At 39.8% G+C, this 17,997-nt stretch overlaps 1 protein-coding gene across 7 annotated transcripts in view; it reads right to left on the bottom strand.

The window, feature by feature from the left end:
• grin2db (glutamate receptor, ionotropic, N-methyl D-aspartate 2D, b) overlaps window positions 1-17,997 on the bottom strand; it is an 81,596-nt gene that overhangs the window by 15,905 nt on the left and 47,694 nt on the right. For all 7 annotated transcript variants that reach the window (XM_083569625.1, XM_083569627.1, XM_083569626.1 and 4 more), the window contains 5 exons: window positions 15,703-15,871; window positions 9,213-9,366; window positions 8,718-8,843; window positions 7,931-8,160; window positions 3,391-3,551 (listed from right to left, as the gene is read on the bottom strand). In XM_083569625.1, coding sequence (XP_083425751.1) covers window positions 3,391-3,551; window positions 7,931-8,160; window positions 8,718-8,843; window positions 9,213-9,366; window positions 15,703-15,871 — 840 coding nt within the window. The remainder of the gene's footprint in view (window positions 1-3,390; window positions 3,552-7,930; window positions 8,161-8,717; window positions 8,844-9,212; window positions 9,367-15,702; window positions 15,872-17,997) is intronic.

Below are 17,997 nucleotides of genomic sequence, written 5' to 3'. Positions count from 1 at the left end.
CTGACTCTAATTACTAAATAAGTTTTGCATATGTGGATGTAACATGCTCATTCCCTTTCAGGAACTCGAGCTGCGTCAACAACGCTTTGGGAATGCTTTCGCGTGTCAATGCTCTGAATCATGTGAGGTATCTGTCCAACAGAAAGGCGCGACGTGACCTCACAACCAGGAAGCAAATAAAGCACCTTGGGTGGAGACAACACCAGCTTCTGTTTGTTCAGGAAGCGCTCTTTGTGTCATGGGGGTTGCAGGTGAATCTGGCATAGGGCTTGGAAAAGAGCGTGTCCCTTTCTTCGGCTTGACCTGCCAGATCCACTGCCTTCTCCCAGGGTTTGGCAACACGCCATTGGCGATTTCTTCCCCCTGTAGAGGGAGTGATGCGCTCCACCTCTCTTCCGCCGAGGGAACTTGGAAACTACTTCATAGTTCCCAACAAGGATGGGGGTTGCGTCCCATTCTGGATCTGTGTCAGTGGAACCGCTCACTGTTGAGTCTCAGGTTTAAGATGCTCACAATTTAAGCAGGTCGTGTCTCAAATCAGATCCGAGGAATGGTTTGTCACGATAGATCTAAAAGACGCTTATTTCCACATATTCATCCTTCCTTTGCACAGGAAGTTCCTGAGGTTTGTATTCAGGGTGCTGAAGCTTACGAATATCGGGTCCATCCATTCGGCCTTGCACTCTTTCCCCGCACCTTGACAAAATGTATGAATGTGGCTCTGGCCCCACTGAGACTCTGGGGCATCGCATTCTGAACTATATGACAATTGGTTGATATTAGCTCAATCAGAGCTTTTGGAGGTCCAGCATTGAGATGTCGTTCTCACCCACATGAAGGATTTGGGGTTAAGACTAAACAGCAAGAAGTGTTCTTTTTTTCAGTACAGACAACCACTTATCTAGGCGTAGTGTGGGATTTGATCGTTATGCGGGCACAACTGAATCCTGCTCAGAACGAGTCTATCCTGACAAATGTCGAGAGAAAGAAGGCCAGTCACTCACTGTGCAGCAGTTTCAAAGACTGCTGCGTCTGATGGCAGCTGTGTCCAACATGGTTCCACTTGGCCTCCTGCATATGAGACCCCTCCAGTGGTGGCTCGGGGACAAAGGGTTCTCCTGGGAAGGGCAACCCACGCCGCACTATCAAGGTCTTGCGGCAAGCCATATGGGCCTTAAATATGAGCAGCACCCAGATTCCTGTCTTCTGTCGTTGTAACGCTAACGACGGATGCCTCCCTCATGGGTGGGGGCAATCGTGAGTGGCCGCTCTGCCCAAGGTCCGTGAAGCAGGCTCCATCTCACCTGGCACATCAGCTGTCTAGAGATGCTAACCGTGTTTCTGGCTCTGAAACACTTGCTCGCAGACCCGAGAGGTCACCATGTGTTGATTCGTACAGACAACACATTAGTTGTCTCCTACACCAAATGGGGATTCTGCAATCTCTCCCCCTGTACAGGCTTTCACGTCAGATCCTCCTTTGGGCCCATGGGAATCTGCTCTCTGTGAAGGTAGCATATATCCCAGGGTGCTTAAACCAGGGAGCAGACACCACTTTTAAGGCAAGGGCCGAGGCCTGGTGAATGAAGGCTCCACCCAGACGTGGTGGAGCAGATATTAAGGGAGATTTACAGAGCACAATTGGATCTGTTTGCTACTCAAGAGGCATTGCTCTGTCCCCTCTGGTTTTCCCTCACTCATCCAGCCCCTCTTTGGCTGGACACCATAGTACAGGCACGGCTGAGGTTGCACCTGTATGCCTTTCCCCCTGTCGTGCTGCTCCCGGGAGTTCTGGAGAGAGTTAGATGGGATGGACTCCATCTCCTCCTAGTGGCCCCGAAGTGGCCGGGCAGATGATGGACCTGGTAGCCCTTCTCGAGCAACCACCTTGGGAGATTCCTCCCAGAAGGGATGTTCTCTCTCAGACTGTTGTTCAACCCCACCCGAAGTTATGGAGGCTGTGGCTCTTAGCCGCTGGTCTCTCTGCCAAGGTAGTGGAGACCACTGTCTAATCCAGAGCTCCCTCCATTAGAAGGTTGTATGCCAAGAAATAGCACCCGTGTGGTGCGAGCACCACCAATTGTATCCAGTTAACTGACTGGTCGGTTCAGTACTGGAGTTCCTGCAAACACAGTTTGCCACAAGGTTGCCTTTCTCTACCTTAAACTGGGCCCTCGGTTACTCGGTACTGTGAAGAAAGTTGGAGCAGCTGTTCATCTGCAACGGTCCTTATAAAAAGGAGCTCCTGTAAACCCTCAGCAGGTGGATTGTGGATGCTATCTCATCCTCTTATGAGTCATCTGGTCTCCCTGCACATTTCTGGGTCAGAGCTCACTCCACTTGAAGTGTGGCGGCCTCTAAAGTCTGGTCCTCTGTAGCATTACTCTAAGACATTTGCAACGCTGCGGGCTGGTCCACACCACTGACCTTTGCCAGATTCTATAGCCTTGACCTTAAGGCCACTCATGGATCCTCTGATCATTTGGCCTAGCTGTGCCTATCCGCACTAGTCTGGCATTACTGTACTTTCATTTCCAAAGCGTTGTTGACGCAGCTCAAGTTCCTAAGATGTAACGTCTCTAGGTTACGTATTTAACCCTGGTTCCCTGAGCTGCATTTCCAGGCCACACTGCCTGCATCCCTGCAGCGCTTTTCTTCCATGTCAGAAGCTCATTTACACCGCATGTGCTTTTAAAGCTTGCTGGTTGTGACATCACCCTGCCGGTGATGTCACGCCTTTCCGTTGCACAGATAACACATGTGATTCAGAGCTTGCACACTAAGAAGTGTTCCCAATTCGTTGTTGATACAGCATCTCTTTCCCTCAGGGTACCAGGGTTACATACGTAACCTAGAGACGTTCTTTCATGGGTTTATTAAATAAGAAACGCTCCACGAAACATTTTTAGAATGTGAACATTGACTGCTAGTAAAGGTGTTACTCTTTCACTATTGTGTTAGAGTGTCTCGAAGTAGGCTCAGCCAAGTGAAAAGTCACATGAGCTTTTCCCCATTGGTGGGCATTTACAAATTCAGACTATAAATCCAAACAATACAGAGAATGAGAAAAAGTGAATTTGCATTTTTTATGTGTGTGTGTGTGTGTGTGTGTGTGTGTGTGTGTGTGTGTGTGTGTGTGTGTGTGAGAGAGAGAGAGAGAGAGAGAGAGACAGAAAAAAAATTACAGATCGTATAGTGAGAGAGGATTTGCTTGCAAGAAAGAAAAAGTGCAAGCACATCAAAAAAAATGGATATCCTTTAAACTGCAGAGCACTCGGGGTCGAGGGGTGAAATGAACTCGGCTGGTTGGCTGAGAAAAAAAGAGATGAAATGAGAAAAAAAAAAAGAAAAATATATGACGAGAGTCAGCAAGACATATGCAGCACAAACCCTGTCTTCAGATTGGTGATGGCTTCTTCCACTCCTTTCTGGTTGTATTTGATCATGTAGTGATGCATGTCCGGGTAATTACTGCGGATGTTTTTCTCTGTGCTGCCGTTCGGGACTGTTCCAAACTTCAAGGGTGGGTATTGTTCAGTAGGGTGCTGAAACTGATTGACGAATAATAGAAGGACTGATTATAATTATGAGCAGTGATTTAAGGTATGTATTATATTGTATATACATTTGGGAGGACTGGATATACGTATCAACAAAATAGTAAAGGAGAGCGCTATAAAGAGGCAAAAATAAAGAGGTTCTTAAGGATAATAAGGTAACTGATCACAGAGCTTTCACTTTCAGACAGGTCATTCACCAGTTCATATTAAATACATCTTTCTTAGAATAAACAAGGGTAGCAATAATTATAGAGTTTACTTGGCATATCAAAGAAGGTCTTATTTTGTACTGGAGTATTTAATAATATAAAACTCATATTTATCTTCTCCCCAATAAAAATATTATTCCGAAGGCTGGGTACTGGGTACAGAACTGATAACATGGGACCCTAGACTAGTTATTATTTAAACATCTGAAATTGCTGACACCTCACAGTGGTCAAGGGTCATTCAAAATTGTCATTCTTGAACATTCTGTATACAACCTTCTCTCTTCTCACTGAAAGCCTGCTGTGGCTAGCATCAGAGTTCTCATCTAAAAATCCATTCATGATGAGGGCTGAATTAAATGGCCCTCTTGTGCAGACATTTTATCCCCTAAATCATTATATGAGTCTATGTTCTGCAGAATTAGTTCCAAGAACTGCTCATATTTGCTCATACTGCTGCTTTTATCCCTAATTTTGGAATGTGCCCAGAATCTGATGCAGTAGTATTTATCTATTTGTCCTTCATCTACTGTGTAGCACAGTGAGGGGTAGAGGGGTTTAAAAATAACACAATTCCTCATGCTGCAGAGGGTAAAAAGTATAAGACCCTTTTTTTACACTGTGATTAACTACTCTATTTTGTATATAAATAAATTGTATAACTGAAAATGATGTAGATTTTCAATTTCATAGAGGTTGTGAAAAGAAAAAGAGAAAAACCAACGGAATGTTAAAGATTAAAGCTCAGAGGGGTTTGCAAAAGGCATGGCACAGGCTTTAGAGCTGTTGACTTAAAAAAATTAAAACTAATGGTGACTAATCGACAAAAGCACAGCGTTGTTAGATGCAAATATGTAATAGTTTAATATTTTACCATGTTGTATGAATGAAATATCCAAACAGGCTAAAAAAAAAAGTATTAGAAAGTATATGCATTCAATTAAATATACATCAGTACTACCCAATGCATTTTAATCTGGCTAAGGTATTATTTATCTTATATTATTTAGTATTTTTATTTTATACTTCCGAATGTACTTCCAAGAGCACACCAAATATACATTTCCATTTATGACATTCAGCAGATGCCCTTATCCAGAGCTAATAATTCTAAGAATTGTATCCCCTAAATCATTTCTTATTTACATACAGTAACTGAGCAAATGAGGGTTAGGTGCCTTGAATATTATATAATTCTATTGTATTCAATAATAATAATAATAATAATAATAATAATAATAATAATAATTATTATTATTATTATTATTATTATTATATATTAAATAAATAAATAAATAAATAAATAAATAAATAAATAAATAAATATTATTTTGCCTGTATTACACCATTCTTTAACTCCACATTAGCACATTATTTGCCTACTATGTCCCATTGCTGTTATAAATAACCTTCACTCTTCTGGGAACATGTTCCACTAGATTTTGGAGTGTGCTTGTGGAGATTTGTGCTCATTCAGCCACAAGATGTTAGTAAAGGCAGGTACTGATGTAATGAGGTGAGGGGGCCTGGGGTGCAGTCAGCATTCCAACACATCCCAATGGTGTTCAATAGGGTTGAGGTCAGATCTCTAGAGCAGGCCAATCAAGATCTTCCATTTCAACCAATGAAAGCATATTTTCATGAAGCTGGCTTTGTACTATTCTAATGCTGGAACCGGGTTGGGTCTCCTAGTTCAGGTTGATTGAAAATGTAATCCTGCAAATACCATTAGTTATAGATAGGTGTAACAGTTTGTGGAAGAAGCAAAGTAGGCTGGAAAAGTCAGGTGTCCCAATACTTTTCTCCCTCGAGTGTGCATGTGACTACAGAGAAACAGGTTTACACACACAAGTGGTTTCAAAGCATTGATTAATCGAGCAAAGTGCTGCAAGTGGCACAATTACTGCTTCAGTAAATGCTGACAATAAATGAATGTTTAGAGCAGTTTCTCAGACTGTTAACAAAAAAGAGGCAAACTGATACTTGTCTTGATCAAGAAAGACCAACCAGTCGATAGAGGCTCCTCTGTTTTAAAATAAACTCTTAAGAAACCAATTGTTTTACTACTACTACTACTACTACTATTAATATTATTATTATTATTTTATTTTATTTACATTTTTGAATAAAAGAAAATAATTATCTCCTCTTGAGTTTAATTCTTTCATTCCTTTTGTCTCTTTTTTTAAATGACTGCCTGAATATTTTCTTTTCATTTGCTCATTATGGCACTGTCTGCATACATTAGAGCATGTTTTATGTCAAAATGTATGTATATAAAAAGGTACATTTATGTATGTTCCATGAATGACATGTAAATAAAGAAACTGGCAGGAGCCTGAATCCATACATGACTTTTGCTCAGATCGTCACTAATTTTTATGTCATATAAAAGATTTACAAATGGAAACATTCATTCAACATAAATCATGGTTGTGACTTTGACATGTAGGAGTCAAACTTTTGTTTAAACAGGAAAGGAACCATGGAAATTTAACTGTTTCAAACTGTTTCATAATATGGTGACTCTTTTTTTGGGAGAGTTATAATGCATCCAGAAACATCCTACAATTGTATAGGATGTTTCTGGATGCAGTAGTATTAAAATTTCTCTTCACTTGAAATAGGAGACCGAAACCTGTTCCAGCATGACAATGCCACTGTTCAAAAAGTCAGCTCTCTGAAGACATAATTTACATGTTTTGGAGTGGAAGATCTTGAGTGGCCTGCTACAGAGCTTTGACCTCAATCATACTGAACAGCTTTGGGGTGAATTGAAACTTTGAAAGCACCCAAGGACTCCTCACCATACATCAGTACCGGATTTTACTAACACCTTTGTGGCTGAATGAGCACAAATCTCCAAAAGCAAACTAGAAATATCAAATGGAACTTCTTCTCAGAAGAGTGGAGGTTATTATAACAGCAAATGGGGACTAAATATGTTCAAAAATCACAAACAAATCTTATGGTCCTGTGTCCACAAACTTTTGTCTATATTGTGTAGATAGTGGTAATGCATATGAATTGACTGGTGTAATACAGACAGGTATAATATTCAGTATTTACTTAAAATTGTTCATAAAGGAGATCACTGTTCCAATTTTAGTACAAAATTCTAAATTAAAAGCATTCAGAAACAAAGCAAGGAACAGACTCTTATTGAAATGACAGCTAAAAATAACTCAGATTTTTTTAACTCAAATTTCCTAGAACAAAGTTGCTCTCAAATGAAAAGCTTTAACATTCTTAAGAAAAGATTTTGAAGTGGCCATTCTTAGGAAAAGAAGCAGTGCTTACAAGAAACCAAATCAATGCGATTTTGCTATTGTTTTTTTCTCCGAGTAGAAGTAAAGTGGGTTGAGTGTGCCAATCATAAAAACAGCTGTGACTTCCAACAGTGTTGTTAGTTGCAAATATTATTTGCAGATTGGTTTGTGATAAGGTGCTTTCAGAGTGGCCTGCTCACCGAACTGGGATCCGGCTACAAAAAAAAAAAAATCTGGTCAAAAAGAAATGCTAGCTCACTAGAAGAAGACTAGGACCATACATCAAGCCACATAAAAAAATTATGTCTGTAACATTTTTCAAGAACAATTGAAATAATTTTGAATGTCTTACTATTAAACATATAACTTGTGTCCTTTTTGCATCACTGAGAACCGAAAGTATTACCCACAAAAGTAGAAACACTAGATACAGCACTGCTGACTATCTACATAGTAGAATTTAAATTATAAATATAACATACCTTAGACAATGTTTTTTTCTTCAGACACCTATAATACCTTAACCTCAAACCATCTCACTTGACTTTGCTATTCAATGCCATCATGCCGCGGCAAAAAAAACAAACATTTAAATAGCTTTATTCATAACTATATCTTGATTTGATAAAGATAAAAATGAGCCCTTCATTCGATGTCTTGATCTACACAATCCTAAAGGTATTATCAATCTTCCATTCTGACTGAGTACACTCTTTTTCTTCCTGCTTAAGTCTCTAAAGGCAAGAAGCAAATCGATTTTACACTCTACATCCATGTGCTGCTGCTGCCCTAAATAATGAAAACAGCATGAACTCAAACATGCACACACATACTTTCTATTAAAAGGCCTTTAATTTTCCACACATACAAGAACATGTGTACTCAAGCGTACCTTCCTGTCACTGAGGCCAGACACAGTGTCAATGTATTCCTCTTGGATCATGAAGGCCGCCAGGTTGGCTGTATAGCTGGCAAGAAAGATTACAGCGAAGAAAGCCCACACGAGCACCATTATCTTACTGGTGGTACCTTTGGGGTTCTCCACAGGCACAGAGTTATTGAAGACCAAAGCCCATAGAAGCCATATAGACTTCCCTATAGTGAACTTAGAACCTCCTGCTTCTAAAAGTCAGAGAGAGAGAGAGAGAGAGAGAGAGAGAGAGAGAGAGAGAGAGAGAGAGAGAGAGAGGAGGGAGAGAGAGAGAGATTGAGAGAGAGAAAAAGATTTTAATTGGGTTTTTCTGCTATTTTTTTTTTCTTGTTCATCCTTCATTTAACTGCAATTAACTGGACACAGGACACTAGAACAGATGATGTAACAAGAGCTGCACATTTCCAAAAGAGAAATACGTGAGTGAGTAGAGGAGCTGTAGGATGCATACAGAGCTTCTGTACTCCTTTATTATACATGAGGGCTGAGAACGAGTGAAAAGTCAGCAGCGGCTACTGCACAGCAATCAAAAATGGATCTAAAAAGCGATTAGGGCAGGCCAGTTTACTTATTAGTCTTTCTCAGAATTCTTGCTGCTGCACAGAACAAGTGTGTTCATTCATCTTTATGGACAGCATGCTAGTCATGTAAAATATGGCCATTATTAAAAAGCAATAGAGATGTCTAAGAGCCGGCACAGCAAGCTGGAAAACAACATGGCCGCCAGCAAGCCTGGGGTTTGACTCACTCTTGCCGTTCTGCAGACTGCGGTTATATCCAACTGGACTGAAGAATTCAAAGATAAAGACAGTCACTGCTACGACGGTCAGGCACATAACAAACATCATCACCCAAACTGCAGGACTGTATGGCTCTGAAAGGAAAGAAAGAGTACAATTAATTAAAGAATAAGACAGACAGAAAAAAGAGAAATAGATCCAAACAACACTGTATCTCCTTAACACAATTGCATTTGTATTGATTATTAGGTTACAAAGAGCATTTTATAATGTAAAAACAGATGCAGCTCCATTTATAACAAAACAAATTATAGCTGTTTGCTAAGGGAATGTTTATGTACTGCATTCCTCTGAAGTAAAATAAATAGTTTGTTCGGATTGGGAACATTAAGTCTGATCGATTTGTACAATATGCACCATCCGTGCGCTCATTCATCACATGTTAAAAATGGTTTAAGCCTGCAGTGATAAAACTGTTTTTCATCATGAGACATGGTACTCACCGAGGAAGGCGGAGGGTGACACTGTGCCATTACTACGGGAGACCATGACGCTTATTCCTGTCTCTACAAAGGGCACTGAGAAGTCAATGACCTCTGATCTCTCCTCGTTGATGGTGAGGGAGCCGATAGCCATATCTGCACGCTTATCCACCACCTACAGCACAGGAGGAATAACTGAGCACCTACAAGGCAGCACAGGGAGGCAGCTGTCACTCTACTTGTGCAGCCCCAGGATTTTGATTCTAATATGAATTAGAACTGTCCACACACCCTAAGACAAACAAGAGAATTGTGAAGAGAATATACATTATTTATGTGTGAATTCACACAACCATCCCACCAGTTGCAAGGAATCCAGACACAGCTATGCTTATGAATCCATTCATTTCTAGCTAAGAGTACAAACAGACTTATGTCTGATTTTATGTTGTGTTGCAGAGGGAGACATGATTCAAGGTAAATGAGTAGTAGTTCAATCTCTGGTGGAAACTCAATGACATTGCAAGAAGCTGTGTTCAGAAGGCCGCCCTTGGTGATAACCCTAGACCACACCCTAAAACAAAGTTTCAAATTAAAGGACAAGGCCTTCTGAGTAAAGCTCACAGATAGCTCTCATTATTCAACTGAAAGGTCCAGGACAGCTGGAAGTGTTGCAGTAAAAGATGTTTCTGCATGGAAAGGCCATTGAAAAAGTTTAACAAACAATGCCCTAGGTGGGGGAGGAATGGCCAAGCACATGTTCTGTTAAGCAAGAATGGGAAGATATAGACATTTACTTTTACTGTGGATATGGTTAAACCAAGGAAGGCCCACTTTGACAAACCCGTTAAACCAGTAGGAATGCCCTCCCGCAGTGCCAGTGGTGTCCATCTTTATGGCTGAATATACTCTGGCTATGATAATATTGCTACATGTATGTTGAAAATATTGAAAGCCAACACACTTCTTCGATACTTAATGGAAATCTTAGGCAGTGTGTAGATCTTAGACAAAAGGGAAACCAAAGGGTATTATACTGTAAAAAATATAACTGAATTACATTCCTGAGGCTCTAAGAAAAGACAATTAAATGGCTTTGAAGAAGACAAGATAGGTCTGATAGGATTCAATGTGACTTCCATCCTTTGTTTTGGGAAGTACTAAATGAATTTTATTGTGGGTATTATGCAGTTCAGTCTCCTTTTTTTCTTGGCAACACAGTTAGAGCAGCACATGAACCAGAGGGTGATATCTAGGGATCCAAATCATTATACACCCAAATTCAGCATTGGACCACAATGATCAGTACGGACAGAGGACGGGGTCAAATAATTACACATCGAATGCTTGCACTTATGAGGATTCTCAAAAAAGGGGGGAAAGAAAAATCATTATTTGCTCACTCCAAAACAAGGGAATACGCAAATTACAGAATAGTTAGAGACAAATTACCACTTAACAGCCCCTTAAAAGATTTCTGGTGCTGCAGTCCCAAACATCCCCTTTATTGCTAAAGTCCTTCCCATCATTTCTTCACACTTTCATTTTTACCTCTGCATTTTCTCTGCTTCTCTGGGCATTCTTTAAAACAATGGACACCCACCTCCATGCCTGTAGAAGGTAACAGAAAACCTGGTAGCTTTTAGATGTTTAGTGGTAACAAATACCCTACCCAACATTAGGCAAACCAAAATAGATGATGATGCTAGGGACTTCCTACATACCTTTCTACATACCTACACACCTATGATGTATCATCATAGCCTCCTTCCTAATAGAGTAAGCCCATCTAGTCTATTTTTCTCTCACTGCAAAGGATACCAATGAATATGACAAATTAAACAGGATGGTACTTGGAAGGGTCATTGTGGCTCCAGCTGCTGTTGAATACAAACAGGATTGCTCACTAGACAGCAGATGCATTTCAAAGGTCTTAACAAATGAGCAGCTCACTACAGACCAGTTCTTTTGGACACTCCCCATAAAGCAAAAAATGTCTGTTGTTTTAAGGATCCTACTAAAATATATGAATGAAACCTCTACGGCCATGCTGAGTGTGTTCAGACCGTTGAGGGACAAAGCCATTAAAGCCCTTGCACAAAGAAACCAACCCTGGCACCAGAGGAAATCTGAATATCCTTGACCAATTATGTTGGGTGTTAAAGCCTTGCCCACTGAAGGCAAGTTTGACACTTTTTACACAGTTTAAAATGTTATGAAGGTAACTCTGTTAGCTATTTCCCTTTGTGGTGTGTGATATTCATTTATGCATCATTAGAAAGCACTTTGCAATAGGAGGGAAAAAACTATATACGGAATACCAAGCATATATGAATTCATGCATACGTGCAATGCAGAGTAAAAAAATATTAATTGGCATGTTTTAGCAGGTGGGTGTAACCATGTGAAACTCCACACAGGAACTGGAAATGCTATCTGATAATTGTGACATCACAAAAGGATGTTACAGACAATATAAAATGAAAACCATAATTCAACCCTTTTTTGTTTGGTGAAAGAGGACGGGGAGGTGTAAAAACAATGACATCATTGGTTAATGTGTTTTCCCCTTTGCCCAACTGTGCATGATGACAGTCAAACATTTTCATGTAGAATTATTTCTTTATCACTTTACTAGCTGAAAGTACCCGTGCTTCGCTACGGAAGGCAGAACGCTAAGCAATATGGCAATAAGCAGTAAGCACTGAGCAGGACTGGATGATCAGAGATCAGAACGTAACGTCAACAAATAACGTACTACCCCTTTGTAGTACAGATACAGGGCGAACTACTTTGAAAATCATTTTTATCGTGCATCTAACATCTAATAAGAAACAATGTACTAAGTTTCATTAGGATCCGTAATGTTATTTCAAAGAATTTACAATGCGTGAGAAATCGCGTTTTTCGCGAGTTAGCCGCGATCCAGGCCGAATTTTTCAAAACCCTTTCTTAGTGAGCACCTAAGACCCAAGAGGAAGGTATGTTCCAAATTTCATTGCAATCCGTTCAGTGATTTTTGAGATTTCGTGATGAGTGAGTGAGTCAGTCAGTGGTATTTGAGCTTTATATATATATAGATCACCCGAACAGATCCCAATCCCTATTCTCATAACTGTTCGCCTTTCCTATCAGATCCAGTGTAGTTATATGCTAATATATAGCGTCTGCTGAATTATGCTTCATGCTTTACAAATAATTCTATAATAAACCAGGATGATTCATTCTGCTAAAAAGGGTGCAATATATCAAGGAACATGCACTAACAATGACATAAAGTATTTATTTCATTTCTTTCCATGGGGAAAAGAGGATGGCAGTTTTATAAGAAGGAGGGGATCCCACCTCTGAAATCAAGCCCTGAGTGTGAAGGCTAGACTACTGTACATCCATAGTGTGAAATACTAAGAAATACTCCCAGGGCTTATTCATACTTCTGCTTTGAAGCACAAGCTTGCAGTGCTCAGGCAAACTCACATGCTGACCTGAGAACAAGATAACTATTATGTGTGAATACAGTCCGGTGTGGCAATCAGGAAAATGCTTTTTTGGTAAGCAGTGAGGTAAGTTCAGTTATATTGTGATATTTCTTATTTGAGTTTGATCAAATGTTTGTATAAAATCTTATATTACATCATATATGTAATGTAATGTAATGTAATGTAATCGCCCAACGCATCAGGGGCACCCAACTACCCACTATTGAGCACCTTCACTACAGCAGATGTCTGCACAGAGCTCACAACATCATCAAGGACTCACATCCTAGTCACAAACTGTCTAACCTCCTTCCATCAAGAAGAAGATACAGGAACATATGCACCAGAACCAGCAGGACAGCTTTAATCCATCCACCATCACCCTACTGAACTCTACACTACACCGTTAGATCACTGTATAAACACTAAAATAATATCTTAATAGTACAGCTTGCTTTTTATAAATATACAAAGTTTGGGCAAACTTGTCCTATTAGTTTCTTTAATAAATGTGTTCTATGATTAAACTCTTGAATTAGACAGCTATAAAGGTTTAGTATGTACAAATAGATAAGTTTTCCTCTTGCCATTTATTCACAGAAAACTGAGGCTCCATACCAACTAAATGTTATTATAATTACCAAATTAATCAGCCTGAATTATCATACAGTTTTTTTATTTTTTATTTCCCTTCTACTCTTTCCTCAGTAAGGTATAAACACAAAGCATTTATATTGTCACATAGATTGTCCATTTGTGCTTTCTGGTGTATGCAAGTTCTTTACGTAACTTAGCCAACTAGTGTACACTCTCCGGTTTGGTGCAAAAACTTGATATGCTCATATGTAAACAAATACAAAAGTATAAATCAGTCTTCAGACCCAAAGTGAGAATTTCCAGATCAATGAAGCATATACACACACATACAAGTGCATACAATCTTTAACTCAGCACAAAGTGGAGCTGATACGCTGATGACTATCTCAAAAACAAACAAAAAAGTTTGAAAACTGAGGCAGCAAGAGTAATAATAGTGCAATAGTGTGACTGTTATTAAGAGCAAGAGGAAAATTAGGGAAAATTAGGAAAAAGATAAACAGCAGTAAAATTTGGCTGGAAAAACAAAGGTGTGGGAAGAATGTGAGAAGGAAATAAAATTTAAATGAATAGATAAAGTGATAGAGGAAAAGGAAAATAAGGCTCTGATTCCTTAGCAACCATCTTGAGCAGGCCTCCCTTGGGGGTGTGAGCAGCGCAGCAGGGTTTCTCTCTCAAAACAACAGCCGTCTACATCTTCCTCACATGAACGCAACAAGTGTAGGCATAGCCAAGATAGAGTCCTAAAATTGTTTGGAAAAAAAAATAAAAATGAGGAGTGTGTGCGTGAATGTGTGTGTTAGCCATCGTTCACACTTCGGCGCTGTGTGTTAAAAGGGGGACACAGTGTTTCAGTGGCAGTTTCCAAGTGACAGGTTGAGAATCCACGCATTAAACACTTCACAGCTCCTTATGTTACACACAACAAGTCGGAGTATCACCCACCCACGCCCGCAAACACACATTCACAAATGTACATATCAACTTGAACAGACAGTGTCACGCTTTCACTCTCGGGGACTCACAACTTTTACAAAGCACATAAGCTTCACACTGACTGTAAACAGAAACCAGAGAGAGACAAAATACTGGGCTTTTTACAGTATATTCACACCTGCATATATATGCTGGAAACTTGCTAGATTATCGTAATAAAACAATTCAGAGGGTGCTGATATGAGAAAATTTTCAACATAGAGCTACTCATATTGGGCTGCATCAGAGCACAAGCGTTTCATTCCTTATCAAATGATTGGTCTATACAACTTACACTGACAGGGTTAAATTAAGAATAGTTTGTATATTTTTAAACAGGCGAGTCTGCTTAGCTGATGCTAATGTAATTTCATTAAATACACTATATGGACAACATTTTGTGGACACCTGACCCTAAGGTTCTTATGTGCTTTTTTGAATATTCTATTCCACAAATGGTCCCTATTCAATGTTATAATAACCTCCACTTTTCTGGGAAAATGTTTTTATTCAGTCACAAGGGTGTTAATGATGTCAGGAATTGACATTGGGAATTGAGGAGGCCTAGGGTACAGTCAGCATTCCAATTCAAAAGGTGTTCAGGTCACTTAACATCTTCCAACCCAAGCTATATCTCCATGGAGCTGGCTTTGCATATGCTGGAACAGGTTTAGGTCTCTTAATTCAAGTGAAGGAAAAATATAATCCTACTGCATCCAAATAATTGTGTGCCACCAATTGTGATAACTGGTTGTGATAACATGTGGCTGGAAAGTCACGTGTCCAAATATGTTTGTCTGTACAGTGTATTTCACGGAACAGTTCACAAGAGTTCAAAACATTGCATACACTAACCTGGATGATCACCAACTGTTATTATGACATTCTTCTTCAGGAACTGAATTTATTGGATTTTATTTTAGCATCTGTTCTAATTGAGGCTTTATAATTTTGAGACCAATATTTTTTTACACTTAGGACAACTGAGGGACTCATGAATAATACAAACGGTGAAAACTTTGATCATTGATCCTCCTAGAAGGCAACACAGCACATTAAGAAGTGATAGGGGGTGGGGAGGGGCAATTTATTTTGTACATGCTGATCAATGTAAATAATTTTTTTCCAGAATCAAAATATTTTAATATTTCCCAAAAGACAAACAATATTATTTTAAAATAACAATTTACACAGATCATTTTGTTCGAAACTTTACACCCCACTGGCTCTTAAGGTATCATCTGTGTACTGACAGTGTATCTGACAGTGTTTGTGCAGTAAATGTAGTTATTTTAGATTTGCTACTCCAGTATAAGCCATCACTACACTGGTGCATATTGTTATTATGTCTCTCATTAGGCATTCCTTCATCAGCTGAGTGAAAAACAACATCAGTCAGGGTGAACGTAACAAAGACACTCTGAAGGGAACAGGTACCGAAGGGCCATCTGGCACCTTACCTCCCCCACCATGCCGTTCCACACGCCGTCAATCTTCTTCCCGTGCTTTCCATTGGTGACCAGATAGAGGTCATAAGTGAAGCCAACAATCTTGGCCAGACGCTTTAGGATGTCGATGCAGAAGCCCTTGCAACACTGTTTCACAGGAGCCACCCCTTCCTGATGAGCCCTGTAACCACAAAAGAAAGACAAAACAAAAAAAGAACAGAAGGAGAAAGATGAAATGTGAGAAACGTAGGAGAGATAGTAGGATGTATTATTTAACTGTACTGCAGGAGCCCACAAATGTATCAGTAATAATTATTTCTGTGCTGAGGACCATGAAGCGGAAAGAGAAAAATGAAGGATGAAACAAGTGAGAGAAAGAGGATGTGAGATGATGAGAAAAAGAGAGCTTTAAGTTTATGTCTAATGTAGGAATAGGTGAGTAGAAGGTAAGGATAATGAGATGAATACGCATTAAGAAGTGAGTAGCAGAAAGCATGCATAAGCAAGCATGGTTCACTCACCCGCAAGGACACACACACACACACATACACACATACACGTACACACACCCCAGGTCAGTGTCTCTGCAATAAGGCAGTATCCACATGAGACACATTAATACCTTGAGCACTCAAGCAGATTGACAGGCTACATGATGAGCGAGGGAGTGTAGAGACAGCCATAAGGCAAACATACAAAAAACAGGCAGAGAACAAGAACGACAAATCGATGGAAAAACGGTATCGGTGAACGTAGCCTCTGGACCTATGTGGCTTCTCCTGGGCCTTACCTATTAAAGACATGGAGTAACAGATAGAATGGAAAAAAAAAAACTGGAAAAAAAAGTGACAAATGGTGCAAATTTGGACTCTAATGCTGGAGAAGTAGCAGCTCTAAAGAAGAAAAAGTGCCTAGTTAAGCCGTTATCCTTTTTTTTTTTTACTTGTCCCTGTAGGAACGCTTGCTGGTGTAACGTACAAGCTGTTAGCAGAAATTCTACAGTGGACCATTAAGATATGAATCACATTTACGGTAATTGTTACTCTGACTTCTCTGCATCACAGATCAGCCTTTCATCGAAATGAAGAGGTTGCAGAAATCAGTGGCATAATGACATAATAAAGTGAAAAACAATATTAGTCCCAGGTATTTCCTTTTTTATCATTGGAACTTTTAGGGCTAGCCACTTTCTATTTACATCTATTCATTTGGCAGACATTTACACCTGAAGCAAATTACAAGTAAAAGAGAAGCTATTGCGTGAATATAGCAGTCACAGCTCAGTGGTAGCGACAGGATTTGAACCATCCGCTGTTCATAATGGAAGCTTATCCACTCTGCTACCACTCTTTATTTCCTTTTATTTGTTATGTAAGATTGATCTGACATGTTCCCATGGCAGAACATGCCACATAAAATTCCGAGGAAAATCCTATCTGTTCTGCCTTTCGAATGCGTTTTACAAAGCCGTAAGCCTGCTCACAATGCTGTGATATAAGTTGTACAAACACACTAAATGATTGTAAAGCATAAACCCCATGTTCCTGTGATTATCATTCACCCGGGTTTTGTCCATGGCTAAAGCCCACCCTAATCTCAGGCTACAAGATGAGTTTTCAGACGGATAAGAATAGTGAATAATAATGTGGACACATTCAGGAACCCCGCAAGAAGCCCATTAGGAAACCTTTAATGCACCACTCAGAGTGATGCTGAGATATTCGGGGCTCTAAGCGAGGCAGAGATTTACAGGTACAATAACCAGAGCAAAAAAGCTTGTTTTCCCAACCATACCCAATCACAAACAGTTTTTATTTACTGGAAACAACACCCAGAGTAAAGAATGAATAGTGCTAGACTATTAATATTGTTAATATTAGGAGCTGCAAGAACATTGTGTTTTAGGGTAGATTTTGAAAATTGTTGCAGAAGTTGCATTATTAAAACCAGGTAATAAAAAAAAAAAACACAAACAAAAAAAATCTACAGTAAATAAAACTAAATGCATGCTCACATGTTACATGTTTGTATGTTGTATTCCATGCTGTATTCATTGCCACATCTGTTTATTGACCCGTCTTATCATTGGTCCTGTTGTTGGTAATAGCTCAGTGGATAAGGCAATGGACTTGGAGCGGAAGGTCATGAGTTCAAATCCCAGCACCACCAAGCTGCCACTGCTGGGCCCTTAGCAGGGCCCTTTACCACCCAACTGCTTAGTTGTAATTTGCTCTGGGTAAGGGCATCTGCCTTCTTCTTCTTCTTCTTCTTCTTTCGGCTGCTCCCATTAGGGGTCGCCACAGCGGA

This window comes from Silurus aristotelis, assembly GCF_946808225.1.
Source record: "Silurus aristotelis genome assembly, chromosome: 1".
Classification (NCBI taxonomy): domain Eukaryota; kingdom Metazoa; phylum Chordata; class Actinopteri; order Siluriformes; family Siluridae; genus Silurus; species Silurus aristotelis.
The sequence above is the reverse complement of the archived record's forward strand: the minus strand, read 5'-3'. Positions and strand labels throughout refer to the sequence as shown.